Below are 18,558 nucleotides of genomic sequence, written 5' to 3'. Positions count from 1 at the left end.
GAAAAATTCAATCCAGATGAAGATTCCTGCCAGACAAAAGGTGCCACCACAGAAAGTTCTTGCTGCCCAAGAAGTTCCTAGGCTGCCCCACCAAGTACACCTGAAGCCAAGGGATCCAGACTTCTTTTCCTGGTGGAAAGAGATGCTGTTCCCTTTTTTCATCCCTGCGCTGCAATGGCCGGTGCCACCTTGTGGGGTGAAGTCACAGCCCCAGAAATGAAGTTTGATGGATCTGGAGTGTTGCAGAGTGGTGGGTCATTTCCCGTGGGATCATCGGAGCTATTAGATAGTTTCCATGGACACAGCCTTGAGCTGTGTGGCTATGTGCCGGTGCTGCATTCCTGGATGTTGTTGTAAGAATATTTTTGTGTATGGGAAAGTAGAGGTGGGAGAACTGAATATAAAAGCTGCCTGCTGTGTTGAGCAGGCTGACATCCCTTTGTCTCACCATCCTCGTGTGTGTCATCTGTCATTCTTCCCCCCCTAGGACCGAGACCTTCAACAGATACCCAGCGACAGTTGGTGCCCCGGTGGACCAGGCGAACAGAAAGAAAAGACTGTCGAGTATTGCCTGGGTCGTAGGGGTATATCGACCGGAGGCAGGTGAGAGCTGCAGGGGGAGGTGCAGCAGGGTCTCGGTGCTCAGGAGCTCTATAGCAGCGGGGTGCGCTGCAGGACCTGGGTCTGATTTTCTCTACACCTGCACACAAGTGTTTCTGCCGCACTTGGAAGGCACGAGTTGCCTGGGGAGCCTGGGTGCATTTGGCACTTGTCAGGCGCAGGTGGGCTCCTGAGCACTTTTTCTAAGTCACCATGGGACAGACCATGTGTGCAAACGACAGGCGTGTGTTTATCGCCTGGAAAGCTTTGTTACAGCATTTTGGTGTTAGACCGACAAAGCTAAGTTATGTCGTTTGTTACTTTTGTGTCTTCGGACTGAGAGAAAGGCTGCTTTGCCTGGGAGGACATTAGAGTGCTGAAGAAGAGGGGCCGGGCGGAGCCGTAGGGAGCCGAAGTGGGATCGGACGTTGCGGAGCGGGGCCAGGAGCAGCCGAGCGGCCCCGCCAAAATGGACGCACTGCTAGAGACTCGGCAGCACTTGTCCAAGATGATCAAGGACAGCTATGGCACGAATGTGCTGCTGATGGACCGGGAGACGATCTTGTGAACACAGTGGCTGAATTCCACCGTAAGGAGCTTTCTACGTCTCCTCAGGACGGTGCCGCGCCTGTGTACCCGGCGCCGGGTGCCTGCGCAGCCGTGTCTGGTCCGCCCACTGTGGGTGCCTGCGGAGCGGCGCCGGGTCCAGCTTCAGCGCCGCCGAGTCCATCTGTGCCCGCGTGGGCAGCGGCAGTCGTGCTGCGGCCCCAACGGCCGCGGCCCTGGGTGCCAGCTGACTGGTCCCAGCTGCAGTTCCAGGCGCCGGCTCTGGCCATAGCGGCCCCGGCCCTGGCCCCAACCCCGACCCCGGCCCTGGCTCGGAGCGGTTCACCCACACATGTGCCGGCGGCGGCCGTTCGGCTGCGGGCCGTGGCGGGGGGGTCTGTTTTCCCCTGCGCTGCCGACAGCCATGGTCCCGAGCGGTGTTGCGGGGGCGTAGCGGGCTGGTAGTGGCGGCCGCGGTGTCAGGCGGTGCAGTGGGGGGGGCTGTCTGTGTTCTCCCGCGTTTTACACCCTCCCCAAACCCTCCCCTTCCTCCTCCCCAGAACATGTCCATCTACAGCCGTTCCTTCCCTCCTGTGTATCATTCTTTCTCAGCAGACCACGTAGATAACTTGCGACATAAGGAGAGCAAAGGCAATTTGACTTCTCTTCCTGATTTTTCTCCGAAAAAATCCAACATCTATTCCCCCTCCTCGCCCTCCCTCCCTCCCTTTCCCCCGTCCTCCGACAAGTGCTAGTGAAAGCTCCCTTAACAAAGCAATACTTGCTTCCAGGGGGGCCGAGTGCTCAAGAGAACCAGGAGATGCAGGGGGGGCAGAGGGCGGGAAGAGGTGAAGAAGGGAGGACAAAATGCAGAAGTGGTTCTGTTGCGTTATGACAAATAGAGTGTCCTTGCTCTATGAAAAAGGTTGAAAATTTTCAAGGTAATATCCTGTCCATTCCCGTCGTCTTTGTCTTTTGCATGGAGAGTTGTACAAGATTTACAAGTTAATATTAGCAAATATACCATAAATGCCCTTTAAGTTGTGAGACTGATGACAACTACACGGCCAATAACTGCTTGAAATCTGTGTGATTGAGGAGAGTGTTTGAGGTGGCCACCTGAATGCATGATTGGAAAAACACTGTGAGAGAGAGAAGCTGCGTGAAGGTGTAACTGTGTAAACTTACAAATACTTTCTGCTGGTGTCAAGATTTTAGGGATGTGTAACATGATTCTGTTGAACCATAGTGACTCCTTATTCTGAATGGTATATGAATTCTTCAAATTCCCACCATGACTAATTCCACTCTTATGAAGACTGGTGAGGTTTTAGTTATTTCAAGACTAGCCCTGTCTGGCTAGCCATATGATCAGGACTGAAGTTAAATAAGAGATTTTACACAAATTTGGTGTTCTATTTCAGCCTTGTTTCAAAGGTTTATAGTGGTTAAATCTCAGGTGGAGCCTTTCCCCTGGTGCTGGTTTTTTTCATGTGTCATGCTGCCCATGGGCTGTAGCTGTGTGGGCTGTGCAGGAGGCAGGGTCGTTTGAACTTTTCTGTGTTTTCCAGGGTTTAAATCAAGGGTTATCGATGTTGCTGCCCTGCTTGATCAGCCTGTTGTGGGGGGGCCCTGCAGACTGTCAGGGCCATCCTGCGTCCTTTCTCAGAAGCATCTACAGCGTTACAGATAGTGTGTCTCTAGGCCTCCTGACTGGAGACCAGAGTACACCAGTTATGTTGATCAGTGTGGCCAGGGTTGCGATGTCGTTTCAGGGAGTCCTTGTGTCTTCTCTTCGGGGCTCCTTTCATGCGGCAGCTGGTGACAATATTCATTGTGAAACAGCTAGTCCTTCATCCTTGGGATGTGCCCTGCCTGTGGCAGCTGTGTTTTCAGAAAAATGTCCTCAATGCTTGTGACTGCTGCTTGTTCTATACCAGACGTATTGATCACATAATCTGACTGGTGGATGTTTAGCGTTGTACGAAGGCAGCGTGGGTTAAGTGCCTTGTTAATCAGCCATTCTAGTAGCACAATTGCGGGATTTGGGGATTTTTTGTTCATGTTGCAGTCATTGATGCTAACTGTACGAGGCAGATTTGTGCTATGGTCTCCACACCTTATCCTTCAGTGACAATTCCTAAAGGGACACGAGTAGCTCAGTTTGTATCTTTTCTGAGTTGTGTTCCCCAAGCAGAGCCTTGTGAGCGTCGGGATGGAGGATTTGGTTCTACTGATGCACCACAAGTCTTTTGGTCGGTGCCGATCTCTGCACAACGTCCACAGCTGACCTGCGCTCTCTACGATACTCGAAGTTTGCTGTCTGTTGTCCAGGCGGACGAACTTCTGCATTCGGGACCTGACGTAACTATCATTGCACGGACATCCTGGCCGGCCTCCTGGCCTGTGCTCACGCCAGGGGTTTGGGTTGTGAGACTAGGAGGTACTGCTCAGAATTTTCTTTTAGAACATAGAGATCCTGTGTGATTTCAGCAGTGGCTCATACCTACAGAACAGCTGTTGGCTCTGCAACAGCTTGTTAAAGACCGGTTTGATGCTGATCACATTGAACCATCTCAGAATCCTTTAATCACCCCTGTCTTTGTGATAAAGAAAAAATCTGTGAAATGAAGACTGTTGTATGATCTCAGACGGGTGGGGCGGTCATGGTTACCATGTCAGCATTGGTTTATTGACCCCTTCTATGCTTTCTGCTGAATAACCCATTGTTATTAATTTGACAGGTTGCTTTTTCACAATCCAGTTAGACCCCAGTTATAGAGAAGGAAAAAAATCGCATTTTCAGTTCCATCTATTAATCGTGCAGAACCCTACAAGTGTTATACATAGAAAACCCTCTCCCAGGAAATGACAATATTCCTATAATTTGTCAGTGGTTTATGATTCCAACATTGTCTCCTGTAATTTTCTGACTGTCTTTTGTTGTCATTATATAGGTAATATTTCTGCTGGCTGTGGCCACTGAGGATCAGTTGGGTGTGTTGGAAACTGAAACCAGAAAGAGTCTACAATCCTTTGGCCTAGTAGTTGCTCCTGAGAAGGTGCAGCGAGAGGAACCCTGGAAGTATTTAGGGTTCAAAATTACACGGAAAGTAGTTATTCCTCAGCCAGTTCAATTGGATACTGATGTCAGAACTCTTACTGACGTACAAAAGCTATTAGGGTCTTTGAATTGGATTAGGTCCTATTTGGAAATGGCAAACACCCAGCTGGCACCTCTATTTGACCTACTCAAACATTCTGACAATCCTCAGGAACCAAGGGAACTGACTAAAAGAGCAGTTCAAACCATCCAGCGAGTAGAGCAGGTTTTACATTCTAAATTTGTTTCACGAATTGATCATTGTTAAATTGTCTAATTTTTTATTTTTTTATTTTTGCAGATCACAGTGTTCCTTTTGGGGCATTGGTACAGTGGTTTGACCATTGGTCTGATCTACTGCACATCATAGAGTGGCTATTTTTTGCCTTATCAGGCTCAAAAAACTGCTCCTGGATTGTTTGAGCTCATAGCTCAAATCATCATTGAGGTTAGAAAAAGGTGTGTAGAGTGTTCTGGCAGAAATCCATCATGCATTGTTGTACCTGTACAATCTCGTTACTTTGAGTGGTGCCTTGAAAACAAATGTGAATTGCAAGCTGCTTTAACTGGGTTCCACGGCCAAATTTCTTATCATTTACCTTCACATTCCCTTCTTAAGATTTTTTTTTTAGGGCAATTCCAATTGGACAAAAACATTACGCAGCGCAGAGCCCCTTGATGGCCTTACAGTCTTTGCAGACAGCTCGAGGAAGACAAGTGAAGCTGCGGTAGCGTGGAAAGCAGAATGTGGATGACAACATCAACTTGTTCATCAAGAGGGTTTTCCTCAAATTATGGAATGTCAAGCTGTAACTGTTGCTTTTCAGTTATTTTCTATTCGGTCTTTAAATGTTATTACTGACTCTGCATATGTTGTTAATTTATTACAGCAACTCTATCAGGCGGTGTTGTATTGTCCATCTCCAGGTCTTATTTTTCAAGTTTTGTTCGAGCTCTAGAGAACTCTTTTGCAGAGACCTGTTCCTTATTTTGTGCTACATGTTTGTAGTCATACCTCTTTGCGAGGTTTCTTCACAGAGGGTAATGCCTGGGCAGATGCTTTTGTTTTTGATGTCACTTTGAGACTCGTTCCTAACATTCACCAGCAAGCTGTCTTGTCTCATTAGTTTTTTGTTATTATCAAGGTGCAGAAGCTTTCAGACGTCGATTTGGCTTGACTCATTCTATTGCTCGCTTAATTGTTGCCTCCTGTCCAGACTGTCATGATGCCTATACTCTTGTCCAGATTGTCGTAATGCCTATACTCCTGTCCAGACTGTCATGATGCCTATACTCTTGTCCAGATTGTCGTAATGCCTATACTCCTGTCCAGATTGTCATGATGCCTATACTCTTGTCCAGAGTGTCATAATGCCTATACTTCTGTCTATTTTGGTACTAACCCTTGAGGCCTTAAGGCCTTACAGATGTGGCAATTGGATGACACTCATGCCAATGAATTTGGTAATTTAAAGCATGTCCATGTGTCCACTGACATGTTTTCCCATGTGGTGGTTGCTAATGCACATACTAGACAAAAAAGCCATGATGTCATTAAACACTTCGGTTGTGCTTTTCCTACATCTGGAGCACCCACTCAAGCGTGGAGGAACAATAAGCTGTCCTATGTCTGTAAATCTGTCCAAATTTTCTTTGCTTTGTAGAGGGTCACTCATGTTACAGCTATTTCACATTCTTCTACAGGACATGTTATTGTGAAAAGAGTGTATGGTGCCCTGAAGCATTTGCTTCAAAACAGAAAGGGGGAATGAGGGGATAACCCCCTCAGTCTCTAGGCTAGACAAAGCTCTGTATGTCTCAAACCTTCTGACCTTCTCTGGCGATTGTCTTTATTTACCTTCTTTTAGAGTTTCAGGAAAAATGTGCTGTGCTTGACAAAAAGCCTCCTCCAAACTGATAATCTTTTGATCCCTGTGAGAGCTGAGGACAGAGCACAGCATGCAGATGCAGAACTTGTCTCTGGTCAATGGTCTGATCCACATGACTTGATAACTTGGGGAAAGGGATATGTTTGTCTCTACAGATAATAGTCCTTGCTGAATACCTGCGCAGTATGTACGTCCTGCTGTTGGTCCTGGAAGTCGTCAGTGCAGTTCCTGACCTGTCAAAGTTCACTCCATGGCATAGTCGGAACATCTGGGTGACTCTAATGAAAGAACTAAATCACACGACCTTTTGTGCATCACTGGTGTATCCAGAGCAGCCATTTCACACCTGTCTTGTTGGTGTTCCTCTGGGTGACACGGAAGCATCTCTCCTGGTGCAGGATGTCATCCGACAGCGTGACTTATTGAAACGGGACTGTCATACCATGCGTGGGTGTCGTGATCGTGTTGATAGCTGGGATGATGTGTTGCCTGTTAACACTCCACTCAAAAGTTAGGTATTTTAGAGTCACTGTTTGTAAAAGACTGTGTGTATTTTAATCATCGTGTAGGTTATGACATAGAACGAGCACGTGGTGAGTCTATGGTACGGGATGTGCTCCCTGAACTGTCTTTCTGTAGAAGTGGTTCCTTCTGGTGTCGGTAAAGTCCGACTTGGATTCTCTACTCCAGCAGTGAATGCACCTTGTCGACTCCCTGTGGGAGTGTTTCTTCTGTGTGAAGATAGAATCTAGCCAGGAATCCCTGCACAGCCATTAGGGGGGCCTTGTACATCTAAAAAGTTGGTGGTTGTGGTTGTGTTGTTGATGCTGCCTTGTTTAGTGTCGCTCCTGCAAAGGGCCCTGCAGGATACGATACGGGCAGTCTTTGTGGCACAATTACAGACAGGGGGAATTGTGGGGTGAAGTCACAGCCCCACAAATTAAGTTTGAAGGATTTGGAGTGTTGCAGAGTGTGGGCCATTTCCCGTGAGAGCAGTGGAGCTATTAGATAGTTCCCATGGACACAGCCTTGAGCTGTGTGGCTAAGTGCAGGTGCTGCATTCCTGGATGTTGCTGTAAGAATATGTTTGTGTTGTGTAAGGGAAAGTAGAGGTGGGAGAACTGAATAAAAAAGCTGCCTGCTGCGCTGAGCAGGCAGACATCTCTTTGTCTCACCATCCTCGTGTGTGTTGTGTGTCTTCTTCCCCCCTTTGACCGGGACCCCTTCGACAGATACCCAGTGACAAAAAGGTTACTTTAATATCTAATATGAACCTTGCCAATGCAATTTAAAGCCATTTCCTCTCTTCCTGTCACTATAGCCTTGGCACAAGAGATCAACCCCCACCCCTCTAAAACCTCCTTTCAGGTCATTGTAGAGAGCAGTGAGGTCCCCCCTGAGCCTCCCCTTCTCCACACTCAACAAGCCCAGTTCCCTCAGCCGTCCCTCAGCAGACATGTTTTCCAGAGCCTTCCCCAGCTCCGTTCCCTTCTCTGGACACGCTCCAGCCCCTCAAGGGCCTTTTGGCACTGAGGGGCCAGAACTGGACACAGCACTCCAGGTGGGGCCTCCCCAGTGCCCAGCACAGAGGGGCAATCAGTTCTCTGCTCCTGCTGGCCACACTCTTCTCCACAAAGGCCACGATGCCCTTGGCCTTCTTGCCCCCCTGGGCACACTCTGCCTCATATCCAGCCGCTGTCAAGCAGCACCCCCAAGTCCCTTCCTGCTGAGCAGCTCTCCAGCCCCTCTGCCCTCAGCCTGGAGCATTCCAGGGGGTTGTTGGGAGCCAAGGGCAGGCTCTGACACTTGGCCTTATTGATCCAGCCTGTCCAGATCCCAGAGCTGGAGGCAGCTCTGCAGATGGGGCAGCATTACAACCATGGATGTTCCAGCAAGGACCTGGTGGAACCTCATGGAATTAATGGCCATTGTGACACTGCAGGGCCTTCTGGAGCCAAAGGAGCCGTGGGACACTGAGGAATCTCACGGAATCAAGGCAGCACTGTCGCCCTGGCAAAACTCCTGGAATTCAGGGCCCATTGTGACACTGCAGTTCCCCATGGAACAAAAGGAATCCTGGGACACTGCGGAAACTCATGGAACCAAGGGACCATTGTGACATCAAGGGGGCTGATGGAATCAGGAGGCCATTGGGACAATCCAGGGCCTCATGAAATCAAAGGAATTCTGGGACACTGTAAAACCTCCTGGAACCAAGGGTTCCTGCTGATATGAGTGTCCTCCTGGAACCAAGGGAGCCCTGAGATATTTCTGAACCTCCCAGAATCCAGGGGCCATTGGGACCCTGCAGAACCTCCTGCATTCAAGTGCTCCTTGTGAAACTGCAGGCTCTCCTGGAACCCAAGGATTCCTGGAACACTGCAGAGCTCACGGAACAAAGGGGCCACTGTCCCACTGCAGCTCCTTCTGAAGCACAAGGGACCCTGGGACAATGGGAAATCTCCAAGAATCCAAAGGGCATTTGGGGACTGCAGGGCCTCATGGACCTAAAGGAACCTTTGGAGCCTGGGGAAGCTCATGGAATCCAGGGGCCATTGTGACATGTGGGGCCTCCTGGAAGCAAAGGAATCCTGAGAATTTTTGTGGGAACAAGTTAAGGCAGCAGCAGCTGCATTCAGTTAATCAAGATCCAAAAGGAGTGTTTTGGCCCTGACTGGTGTTTTCCATCCAGAGTGCTGTTTACCAAAGTGGAAACCACTTGGAACGCTCTGCATGGCAGCCTGTGTTTTTCTCTGGTGGCTGAACACAGCCAGCACATGAGGGGAGGGGAATGTGTGGGATCAGGGCGCTGCTTTGGGGCCATGCTGGGAATTCTGGTGGACTAAAAGACAAAGCCCAGCTGCTGTTTCCAAAGGAACCCCAATGAAAGGGGGACGGCGGAAAGATGGGAGGACAAGTCCCGCAATGGAACTCTGTGTGTGCAGCCTCATTTTCTCCTTCAGTGCCCACAGGAGAGGGGACAAAAAGTGGGGGTTGGGACCCCAAAAGTGTTCAGGGGGGAAATGGGGGATTGAGGGGACAATGGGAAAGTGGGAGGAACAGGAAAAAGGTGGAAAAGGAGGGATAGTCTGGCAGGTCCCACAGTCCCGTGGGGGCCTTTGGGTACAAGGGGGCTAGGAAAGGGGGGGCAGGCCTTGAGCTTCCAACTTCCTGTGGTGTGCTGGGGGCTGCTGGATCCAATCCAGCCTTGGATCATGGCAACAGTTTCAGATTAGAGGAATTACAGAGGTGTGACTGAATCACTTTGGTCCCCCAGGTTTTAATGATGGCAAATCAGATCTATTGATAGAAACAAATTTATTTAGAGATACAAATGATCAGACAAAAGATCTTCATCACAATTAGTGCACAATATACACACTAAAACTACCAGGAGTACAGGATAAGATAGGACAGTGCTCTACACTAAAGCAATTGTTGAAGCAATTCTACTCAAGCTGCCACAAAAGGAATAATTCTTAATTAGAGATGGATGGAACTCCCCCAGATCAACGCTCGTGGGGAGATCTCTGCTCTCAACCTCCAGGAGTGACCTTGGGGGTTCCCAGCCAAAGAAGGAATCTGCACACACACCCCTCCAAGAAGGGTTCTGTTGGAAGAAGCTACCCCTGGGAAAGGGGACTGGCCCATTCTGGTCAAAAGGGATGGACTGACAGTCACTGGACTCCAGGGGTTGCCTCAACATCAGGGGATTCATTCGGGGTGGAAGCAGTGGCCGAAGCTCTTCCCGCAGTCGGGGCACTGGTAGGGCTTCCCTTACTGGTGGGTCCGTTGGTGTCTGGTCAAGTGACACCTCTGGGTGAAGCCCTTCCCACACTCCCCACACTTGTAGGGCCTCTCCCCGGTGTGGATGCGTCGGTGGGTGACCAGGTTACCGTTCCGGTTGAAGCCCTTCCTGCAGTCGGTGCAGCGGAAGGGCCTCTCATCCGTGTGCGTCCGCTCATGCTGGAGGAGACTGGAGCTGGTCTGAAACCTCTTCCCACATTCCCTACATGTATAGGGCCGTTCCCGAGTGTGGATGTGCTGGTGGGTGAGGAGGGCGGTGCTCCTCCTGAAGCTCTTCCCACATTCCAAGCACCTGAAGGGCTTCTCTCTGCTGGGAGGCTGCTCAGGGACCACCAGGTCGGAGCTCCAGCTCAAGCTCCGGCCGCCTTCCCGGCACAGGCTGGCTCTTTCCTCCTCAGAGCACCCTGGGCTGGCTTTGGAGCCCCTCCTGAGGGGGGATCTCCGGCCCTTTTCCTCCCCGCTGCCTTCCTGCGCCGGGGAGCCCTTCAAAACGGCCTCTCCCACCAGGGTCTCACGGGGGGATTTGTCCTCCGGGCTCTCCGTCCTCAGCTCGGGGCCTGGGGCAGGAAGCAAGAAGGACAGGCAGGGGATTTGCCTCCGGCCCACAGGGAAGGCCAAGGACATCCCCCCAACTCCGGCCCCGGCAGGACGGCGGCGCCAGCGGGGTTGTCCTGCAGCCGGGGCCATGCTCGGCTGACAGAGCCAGCACAACACCCGCCCAAAGGGACACTGACTTCCTCCTCACCTGCCTGGGGGGCCCAAGGCATCTTCCTCTTCCTCACAGCCTCCTCCTCCATCCGCCCAAGCTTTGGGAAGGACAAATCCTGATGGGGGGAAAACAAGGGCTGAGCGCGTTGGCTTGGGGGTTCCTCCTGACCAAGTCCATCTCTAGAACTCACCAGGCATCCTGTGACCATAAAAACCTCCAAAACACCAAGATTCAGCTCAGAAACCATCGAGATTCAGGCAAAAAACCTTCAGAAATAGGAAGAAGACCCTTAGTCCCTCAAACTGCAAAAAGCTGAAATTCAGCTAAAAATACTCCAAAATATGAAGATTACCCCAAAAAATTCTCCCAGAAGTTCCCCCTCTCTGGTCTCTCCCTTCTAAGGTTTGGAGGGTCTCCCCTGTCTGGGATGCTGGGAGTCCCACTTAGGGATGCTGGGAGTGTTGGAGGTACAAAGGGTTCCTTCTCCTGTGACTCTCGTCTTCACGATGCTTCATTCACAGACATTCCCCCTCTCCAGGTTCTCCAGTCTGTTGTCCCACGGATCCCAGGGGTCCCCACTGTCCAGGCTTCTCCTTCTCCGTGTCCCCCATTTCAGGCTCACGGGGGTCCCGGGGCTCCTCCCTCTCTGTGCTCCTCCCTCCAGGCTGCCGGAGGTCCCCCAGCTCTGGCATCTCCCCGCTCCACCCTCCACACTCGGCAGCTCCCGGGCTCCACACCCACCCCCGGCACTCCTGGGGGGCCCCAAACCCGCTGTGTCCCCCCCATCAGCACCGGGCTGACAGTGGAGCTGGCGGGGCCTGACCCAGCAACACCAACCCCCACCGCAGGGGGAACCCGCATCCCCCCGCCCACCGCCGGGGCTCTGCCACCAAACCAGCCCAGCACCCCTAAAAAACACCTCCTGCCCACACCCAAGAGCACAGCCCTGCACAAGGGTGGCTGTGCCCAAGGCAACCAAACAGCCCCAAAGGCAGGGGGACACCAGAGGCTGCCCCAGGGCAACGAGAGCAGGGAGCGGATCGGGCCCCCTGACATGTGGGCGGGCTCTGGGTTCAGCCTGACCAGGGGCAATTTGGCACCAACAGCACGGCCCCGACCGCTGGCTCGGCACAGGGGACCCGAGCTCCCTCTTCTCCAGGCTCTTAGGGCTCTCGCAGCTCCCCCTCTCTCCAGCCTCTACCACTCTCCAGGGACCAAGGTATGGGGACAACAAGGCACCCCCATCGCACATCCACTCCCACTCTCCCTCCGCCCACTAGCCCACCTCTCCCACTCCTTCTTCAGGCTGTTCTTCAGTGTGGATGTGCTTGTGCTGGATCAGGTAGGAGCTTCGACTAAAGCTCTTCCCACACTCACTACACTTGTAGGGCCTCTCCCCTGTGTGGATGCCCTGGTGGGTGATGAGGTTGGACTTCCGGTTGAAGCCCTTCCCACAGTTGGTGCAGCGGAAGGGCCTCTCATCTGTGTGCGTTCGCTCGTGCTGCAGGAGATTTGAGCTGGTCTGAAACCTCTTCCCACATTCCAAGCACTTGTAAGGCCGTTCTCCAGTGTGGATGCGCTGGTGGGTGCAGAGAAAGGAGCTCTGCCTGAAGCTCTTCCCACACTCCCCACACGTGTAGGGCCGTTTCCCACTGTGGAAGCGCTGGTGACAGATCAGATGGGAGCTGTCCCTGAAACTCTTCCCACATTCCCCACATGTGTAGGGCCGTTCCCCAGTATGGATGCGCTGGTGACAGATCAGATGGGAGCTCTTCCTGAAGCTCTTCCCACATTGCCTACACGTGTAGGGCCGTTCCCCAGTGTGAATGTGCTGGTGGGAGAGGAGGTTGGAGCTCCGGCTGAAGCTCTTCCCACATTCCAAGCACCTGAAGGGCTTTTCCCTGCTGGGAGGCTGCTCAGGGACCACCAGGTCAGAGCTCCGCCTCAAGCTCTGTCCGCCTTCCTGGCAGAGGCTGGCTCTTTCCTCCTCAGAGCACCCTGGGATGGCTTTGGAGCCCCTCCTGTGGGGGGATCTCCGGCCCTTTTCCTCCCCGCTGCCTTCCTGCGCCGGGGAGCCCTTCAAAACGGCCTCTCCCACCAGGGTCTCACGGGGGGATTTGTCCTCCGGGCTCTCCGTCCTCAGCTCGGGGCCTGGGGCAGGAAGCAAGAAGGACAGGCAGGGGATTTGCCTCCGGCCCACAGGGAAGGCCAAGGACATCCCCCCAACTCCGGCCCCGGCAGGACGGCGGCGCCAGCGGGGTTGTCCTGCAGCCGGGGCCATGCTCGGCTGACAGAGCCAGCACAACACCCGCCCAAAGGGACACTGACTTCCTCCTCACCTGCCTGGGGGGCCCAAGGCATCTTCCTCTTCCTCACAGCCTCCTCCTCCATCTGCCCAAGCTTTGGGAAGGACAAATCCTGATGAGGGGAAAACAAGGGCTGAGCGCGTTGGCTTGGGGGTTCCTCCTGCCCAAGTCCATCTCTAGAACTCACCGGGCATCCTGTGTCCATAAAAACCTCCAAAACACCAAGATTCAGCCCAGGAAAACCCAAACCAATGAGATTCAGGCAAAACCCTCTTAGAAACAGCAGGAAGACCCCTGCCCCCCCAAACTGCAAAAAGTTGAGATTCAGCTAAAAAATACTCAAAACCATGAAGATTAGACCAAAAAAATATCTTCCAAAAACAAACTGGGGGAACAATCAGGGCTTTGCTCCCTCGGCTCTGCAGGGGCTTCCCAGAGGCTCTCGGCCTCCTTTGGGCATCCCTTGCTCCAGCGTGGGCTCCTCCCGGGCTGCAGGGGGGTCTCTGCTCCATCCTGGACTCATCCACAGGTCACAGGCCCTTCAGCTCAGGGTCACCCAGAGCTCCAGCCAGTTCCATGGAGCAGCAATCCCCTGGCCCCTGCCAGTGTGGGCACCTCGCCAAGGCTGTTCCTCGAGGTTCTCTGGCCCCCTACTAGTTTGGGGCAGTTTCTCCAAACCACCAAACCACGTGTGCCAAACGCCCTGGTTGGTCAGTGCCAGCTGGGGGAGCGGGCACTCGGTGAGGGGATGAGAAAACTGCACCTGGGGCTGGGCTGAAAGAGGCTTCAGCACCACTTCTGATGGCCCAGGGGCAGCATCTGGTTTCTCCCAAACAGAGAGATGGCACTTGTTCCTCTGCAGGGAGTCAAGGGCAGGAGGGTGACTCCTGCTGCATGGATGGAGTGGCAGAGGATCCCTTGGGTCCCCAGGATGGATCAGCACTCAGGGATACAAACTGCCCTCAGGCTCAGGATGCAGCTGCCAGCACAGATTTCCCTGCAAAGTCTGCAGGGAGTCAAACTCTGGAGAGGAGATTGTGCCATATGGATGGGATTGCAAAGGCTCCCTCAGGTCCCCTGCAGGAATCAGCAACCAGGAATAGACACAAAAGGCCCCCCTAAAGAGTTCTGGGGGAGTGTCCTGTAGGAAGGGGACAGTGTCACCCCACCAGGGCAGGGCTGGCAAGTGGGAGGTTGCTCCAGGGCTCTGCAAGAGGCCTCATGCTCTGCTTGGCCCCAGCACTGCCTGGTACCAACACCCCCGGCTGCCCCCGGCCCTGGGCAGCTCTGCTGCCACAGGCTGTGCCCTCACCGTGGCCCTGCAATGGCCCTGCCTGTCCCTCACCCGTGGCCCTGCCCATGGCCCTGTCCCCTGGCTCTCTCTCTGCCAGCTCAGTGTGGGGCACACGGGCTGGGGGTCCCTCCCAAGCCCCCCGGGCAGCCGGCGTTGGCTGGGGGGATGTGAGGGCTGGGCCTGCTCAGCACAGCCCCGGCCTCGTGCCCAGCGCCTCTTTCCTGACCCACACAAGAGCTTCCCGGCCCCCCAGGGCTCCCCTGATGCTGCCTCTGCTCCTGGCCCTGCCTTTGCTGCTCCCTTGGCTGGGGCAGCGGCTGCAGGGGGGGATGGCAGCAGCTTCAGCTCCACGGCACTTCCTGGGGGGAGCTCAGCCTGGGGGGGACGGGCAGGGACCTGATGGGGATGGACAGGGGCCCAGCAGGGACAGCCAGGGCCTGCAGGGGAAGGCACAGGGACAACCTGGACCCCCACACTGACAGGGCTCTCTCTGCTCCTCCTTGCAGGTTCCGTGGCCAGGCACAGTTTGTGTTCCTGGGTGCCCACCATCTCAGCACTTGGAGACGCTCAAATCAGCGCCTGCAGCTCTGCAGCAAAGCCCCAGCTCACCTGGCACACAGGGGATGGACACAGCACCTGCTCGGGGATGGGCACTCACAGTTTCCCTTCTTCCTCACCACGGGGCTCTCCTTCCTCAGCAGCACCTCTGCCTTGCCCTTATTCTCAGCCTCACCTCAGGGACAGCTCTGGGCTCACCTCCGCGCCACTTCTCAGCCTCACCTCAGGGCCTGGGCTCAAGGACAGGAACCTGCAGGGAGGGGACATCAGGTGCAAGCTGAGGGCTGCCTGCTTGCACTGGCCTCTGGGCTTCTTTCTCCTTCTACAACCAGCCCAGAACTCAGCCTGCTTTGCTAACACCACACATTTACATACTAACCTTGGAGATAGATATGGACAGACATCTCTATCACCCTGGGGATAGAGCCTCAAGCATGTGCTGCCATAGGAATGGCAATCACAGAATCACAGAATCAGCCACGTTGGAAAAGACCTCTGAGATCATCAAGTCCAACCCTTGATCCAACCCCGCCGTGCTTCCCAGACCATGGCACTGAGGCCACATCCACTCTCACCTTCAACACCTCCAGGGACGCTGACTCCACCCCCTCCCTGCCCAGCCCATTCCAAGGCCTGATTACTCTCTTGGGAAGAAATTGCTTCCTAATATCCAACCTAAACCTCCCCTGGCACAGCTCAAGACCCAGCCCTCTTGTCCTACTGCTGCTTCCTGGCAGAACAGCCCCACCCCCACCTGGCTACAACCTCCTGGCAGGGACTTGCAGACAGTCAGGAGGTCTCCCCTGAGCCTCCTCTTCTCCAGCCTCAACACCCCCAGCTCCCTCAGCCTCTCCTCACACCACTTGTGCTCCACTCCTTTCCCCAGCCTCGCTGCTCTTCTCTGCTCCTGCTCCAGCCCCTCCAGGGCCTTCCTCAACTCAGGGGCCCAGAGTTGGACACAGCACTCCAGGGGTGGCCTCACCAGCGCTCACTCCAGCCCAACAATCACTTCCCTGCTCCTGCTGACACACTCTTCCTCAGACAGGTCCCTCTGCAGAGCCCTCCTGCCTTCCAGCACATCAACACACCCCCAGCTTGGTGTCACCTGCACATTTGCTGATGAAATGCCTGGTTCTGCAGCAGCTGCAGATGCTCAAGGGGCAGCAGGACCAAGTCAGGGGCCTGGGGGGGCCTGGGGGGCTTTGGGGTCTGGGAGGGTCCTGGGGGAGCTGGGGAGAGGCTTTGTGGATTGGGGGTAGAGACCAGTACAGACCAGTACAGACCAGTACCTCCTCACTGCTCCCCAGATCTCTCCTGGAGCTGGGCCACGTTGTCGTGAGACACCTGAGGCCCCCCCAGTGCCCTCCCAGTACAGCCCAGTGCCCCCAGTACAGCCCATTTTGTTCCTGTCCCAGGGTGCTGGGTGATCCCTTTTTGGGGAGGGGTTGGAATGGATTTGAAGGGGGGGCTGGGGAGATTTGAAGGGATCTGGGGGGGTTGGATGAGGATTTGGGGGGAGTTGGGGGTCTTTGGGTGTATTTGGGGGAGTTAAAAAGGGTTTTTGTGGCATTGGAGCATCAAAGGGATCTGTGAGGGGAGGGGATTAAAGGGAAAATGGAGATTAAGGGGGGGTTAAAGAGGCCTGGGGGGAAGAGGAGGGGCTGCACCAAGAGCAGGTGAGTCCTGAGACCCCCTCCTGGTGTCCCCAATACCTTCTTGGTGTCCCCAGTTTGCCCCTTGACACCCCAAGACCCCCCTGGTGTCTCCAATGTCCCCAGGGCCTCCCCATGGCCCCAACTCCCCCCTTGACACCCCCAATTCCACTGTCCCCAAATTTAACCCCACCATCCTCAAACCCCATCCCTGATGTCCCCAACCCTCCATCTCACCCCAGGAGCCCCCCTGGACCCTCTGACCACACAAACGCCCCACCACCCTGCTCACAGAAAGGTCAAGGGCATCTGGGGACATGTTTGGGACAACTGGGGGGCTTTGTGGGGCACTGGGGGATTACTGGGGGATACTGGGACACACTGGGGGGAACCAGGGAGCACTGGGAGGGACTGGGGAGTTACTGGGAGATTACTAGGACACACGGGGGACACTGGGAGGTTACTGGGCCATACTGGGGGTTACTGGGTGCTCACTGCAGGATCACTGGGTCATCCTGGAGGGCAGTGGGAGGTCACTGGGACACACTGGGTGGTCACTGAGGGTCACTGGGAGGTCACTGGCATATACTGGGGGCACTGGGATCCCCTTAGTTGGTTCTGCTCCCCCTGGACATTTGGGGGCACCCCCAGGACCCCTCCCCTGGGGGCTGCGAGATCCCCTGAACCCCACTGCTGGGCTTTAGGGGACACCCGGGCCCCCCTGTCTTTGGGGTCTCTGTGTGCTGAATTTTGGGGGTCTCTGGGGTTTGAGGAGGGAATTGGGATCCCCTTTCCCTGGGGTCAGTTCGCTGGGCTGGCAGAGGCGCTGTGGTGGGATGGGAAATGGCATCATAGGAGTTTTAGTTGGCCGTGGCCAGACAGGACTGACATGGAGACCCCCCAAAATCCAGGCAAAACCCCTGAAACCCCCTCAGAAATCCACCTCTGGACCCATTAAAACCTCCTCAAAAACACCCCAAATCCCCTCAGAGACCTCATCTCCCCCCCAGGACACCCTAAACCCTCTCAGTGACCTGCAAAACCCACCTGGGACCCCCAAGCCCCTTCAGAGACCTCAAAAACCCCCTCAGGGACCCTCAAAACCCCCTGGGACTCCGTAAATCCCCCTAGAAACCCACAAAACTGCTTCAAAGACCCTCCCCCAAAGCCCCCCAGGACCTCCCAATTCCCTCGGAGACTCCAAAACTCCCTCAGGGATTCCCAAACCCATTCAGGGACCTTTAACCTCCCCCGTAAGTCCCTTCGCGACACCAAAGCTCCTCAGAGACCCCCAAAACCTCCTCAGGGACCTCGAAAAGCTCCTAAGGGACCACAAAACCACACAACAGCTTTCTGTAAAGGAAGGGAGCAGAGAATCTGAGAAGGAGGAGACCAAGGAAAAACTGAAGCAAAGCAATAAAATCATCCTGGCCCTTGCAGTTTTTCCTTCACCTTTTTCTCACTTTTCCTTTTTTTAGGGTTCTTTTTTTGGTTGGGTGGTTTCGAATTTTTTTCTCCGAGGGACTTTCCCGGCAATCGAATCACCCTTCCGGGTTCCTGGGAGGCCTCCGGGCCCCGCGGCCCCCCAGAGGGTCCTCCGAATCCCCGAACCCCCGCGCTAAACCCTCCCGAGCCCTGCAGCCTTTCCACCCTCACCCGCGCTCCCCGCAGCCCCCGAGGGGATCCCCAGACCCCGCTCTCCCGCACCCCCCGCCTGCACTCAGAGCTCACCGACCGACCCGCCGCCATCACCGATTCCCGGCAGCCAACGCGGCAGGGGCGGGGGCGGGGCTGCGGGGGCGTGGCCGCGCGCTGATTGGCTGCGGCGGCGTTCTCTGAACGCGGTGCGCGCGCAGTCGGGACTCGGTGATGGCGGCGGGGCCTGCGGTTCGCTCTGAGTGCTGTGAGTCCCCCCGGGGGGGCTCGGGAGGGTTTAGCGGGGGGGTTCGGGGATAACCGAGGAGGTTTTGAGGGGTCCCTGAGGGAGTTCGGTGTCCTGAGGGGACTCAGGGGGTGGTTGAAGGTTCCTGAAGGGGTTTGGGGGTCTCTGAGGGGGTTTTGGTTTCTGAGGAGATTTGGGGGGTGCCAGGTGGG

General features: G+C 54.7%; 1 protein-coding gene and 1 pseudogene across 1 annotated transcript in view; one reads left to right on the top strand and one right to left on the bottom strand.

Annotated features, from left to right (window-relative positions):
* The window catches only part of LOC135405029 (zinc finger protein 271-like), a 278,014-nt pseudogene that overhangs the window by 119,381 nt on the left and 140,075 nt on the right, over positions 1 to 18,558 (bottom strand).
* LOC135404681 (zinc finger protein 501-like) overlaps positions 16,427 to 18,558 on the top strand; it is a 47,352-nt gene continuing 45,220 nt past the window's right edge. The window contains exon 1 of the mRNA XM_064639419.1: positions 16,427 to 16,488. Coding sequence (XP_064495489.1) covers positions 16,427 to 16,488 — 62 coding nt within the window. The remainder of the gene's footprint in view (positions 16,489 to 18,558) is intronic.

Source organism: Pseudopipra pipra, chromosome W, assembly GCF_036250125.1.
Source record: "Pseudopipra pipra isolate bDixPip1 chromosome W, bDixPip1.hap1, whole genome shotgun sequence".
NCBI classification, from domain to species: domain Eukaryota; kingdom Metazoa; phylum Chordata; class Aves; order Passeriformes; family Pipridae; genus Pseudopipra; species Pseudopipra pipra.
Note: the sequence above shows the minus strand (reverse complement) of the source record. Positions and strands in the feature narration are given on the sequence as shown.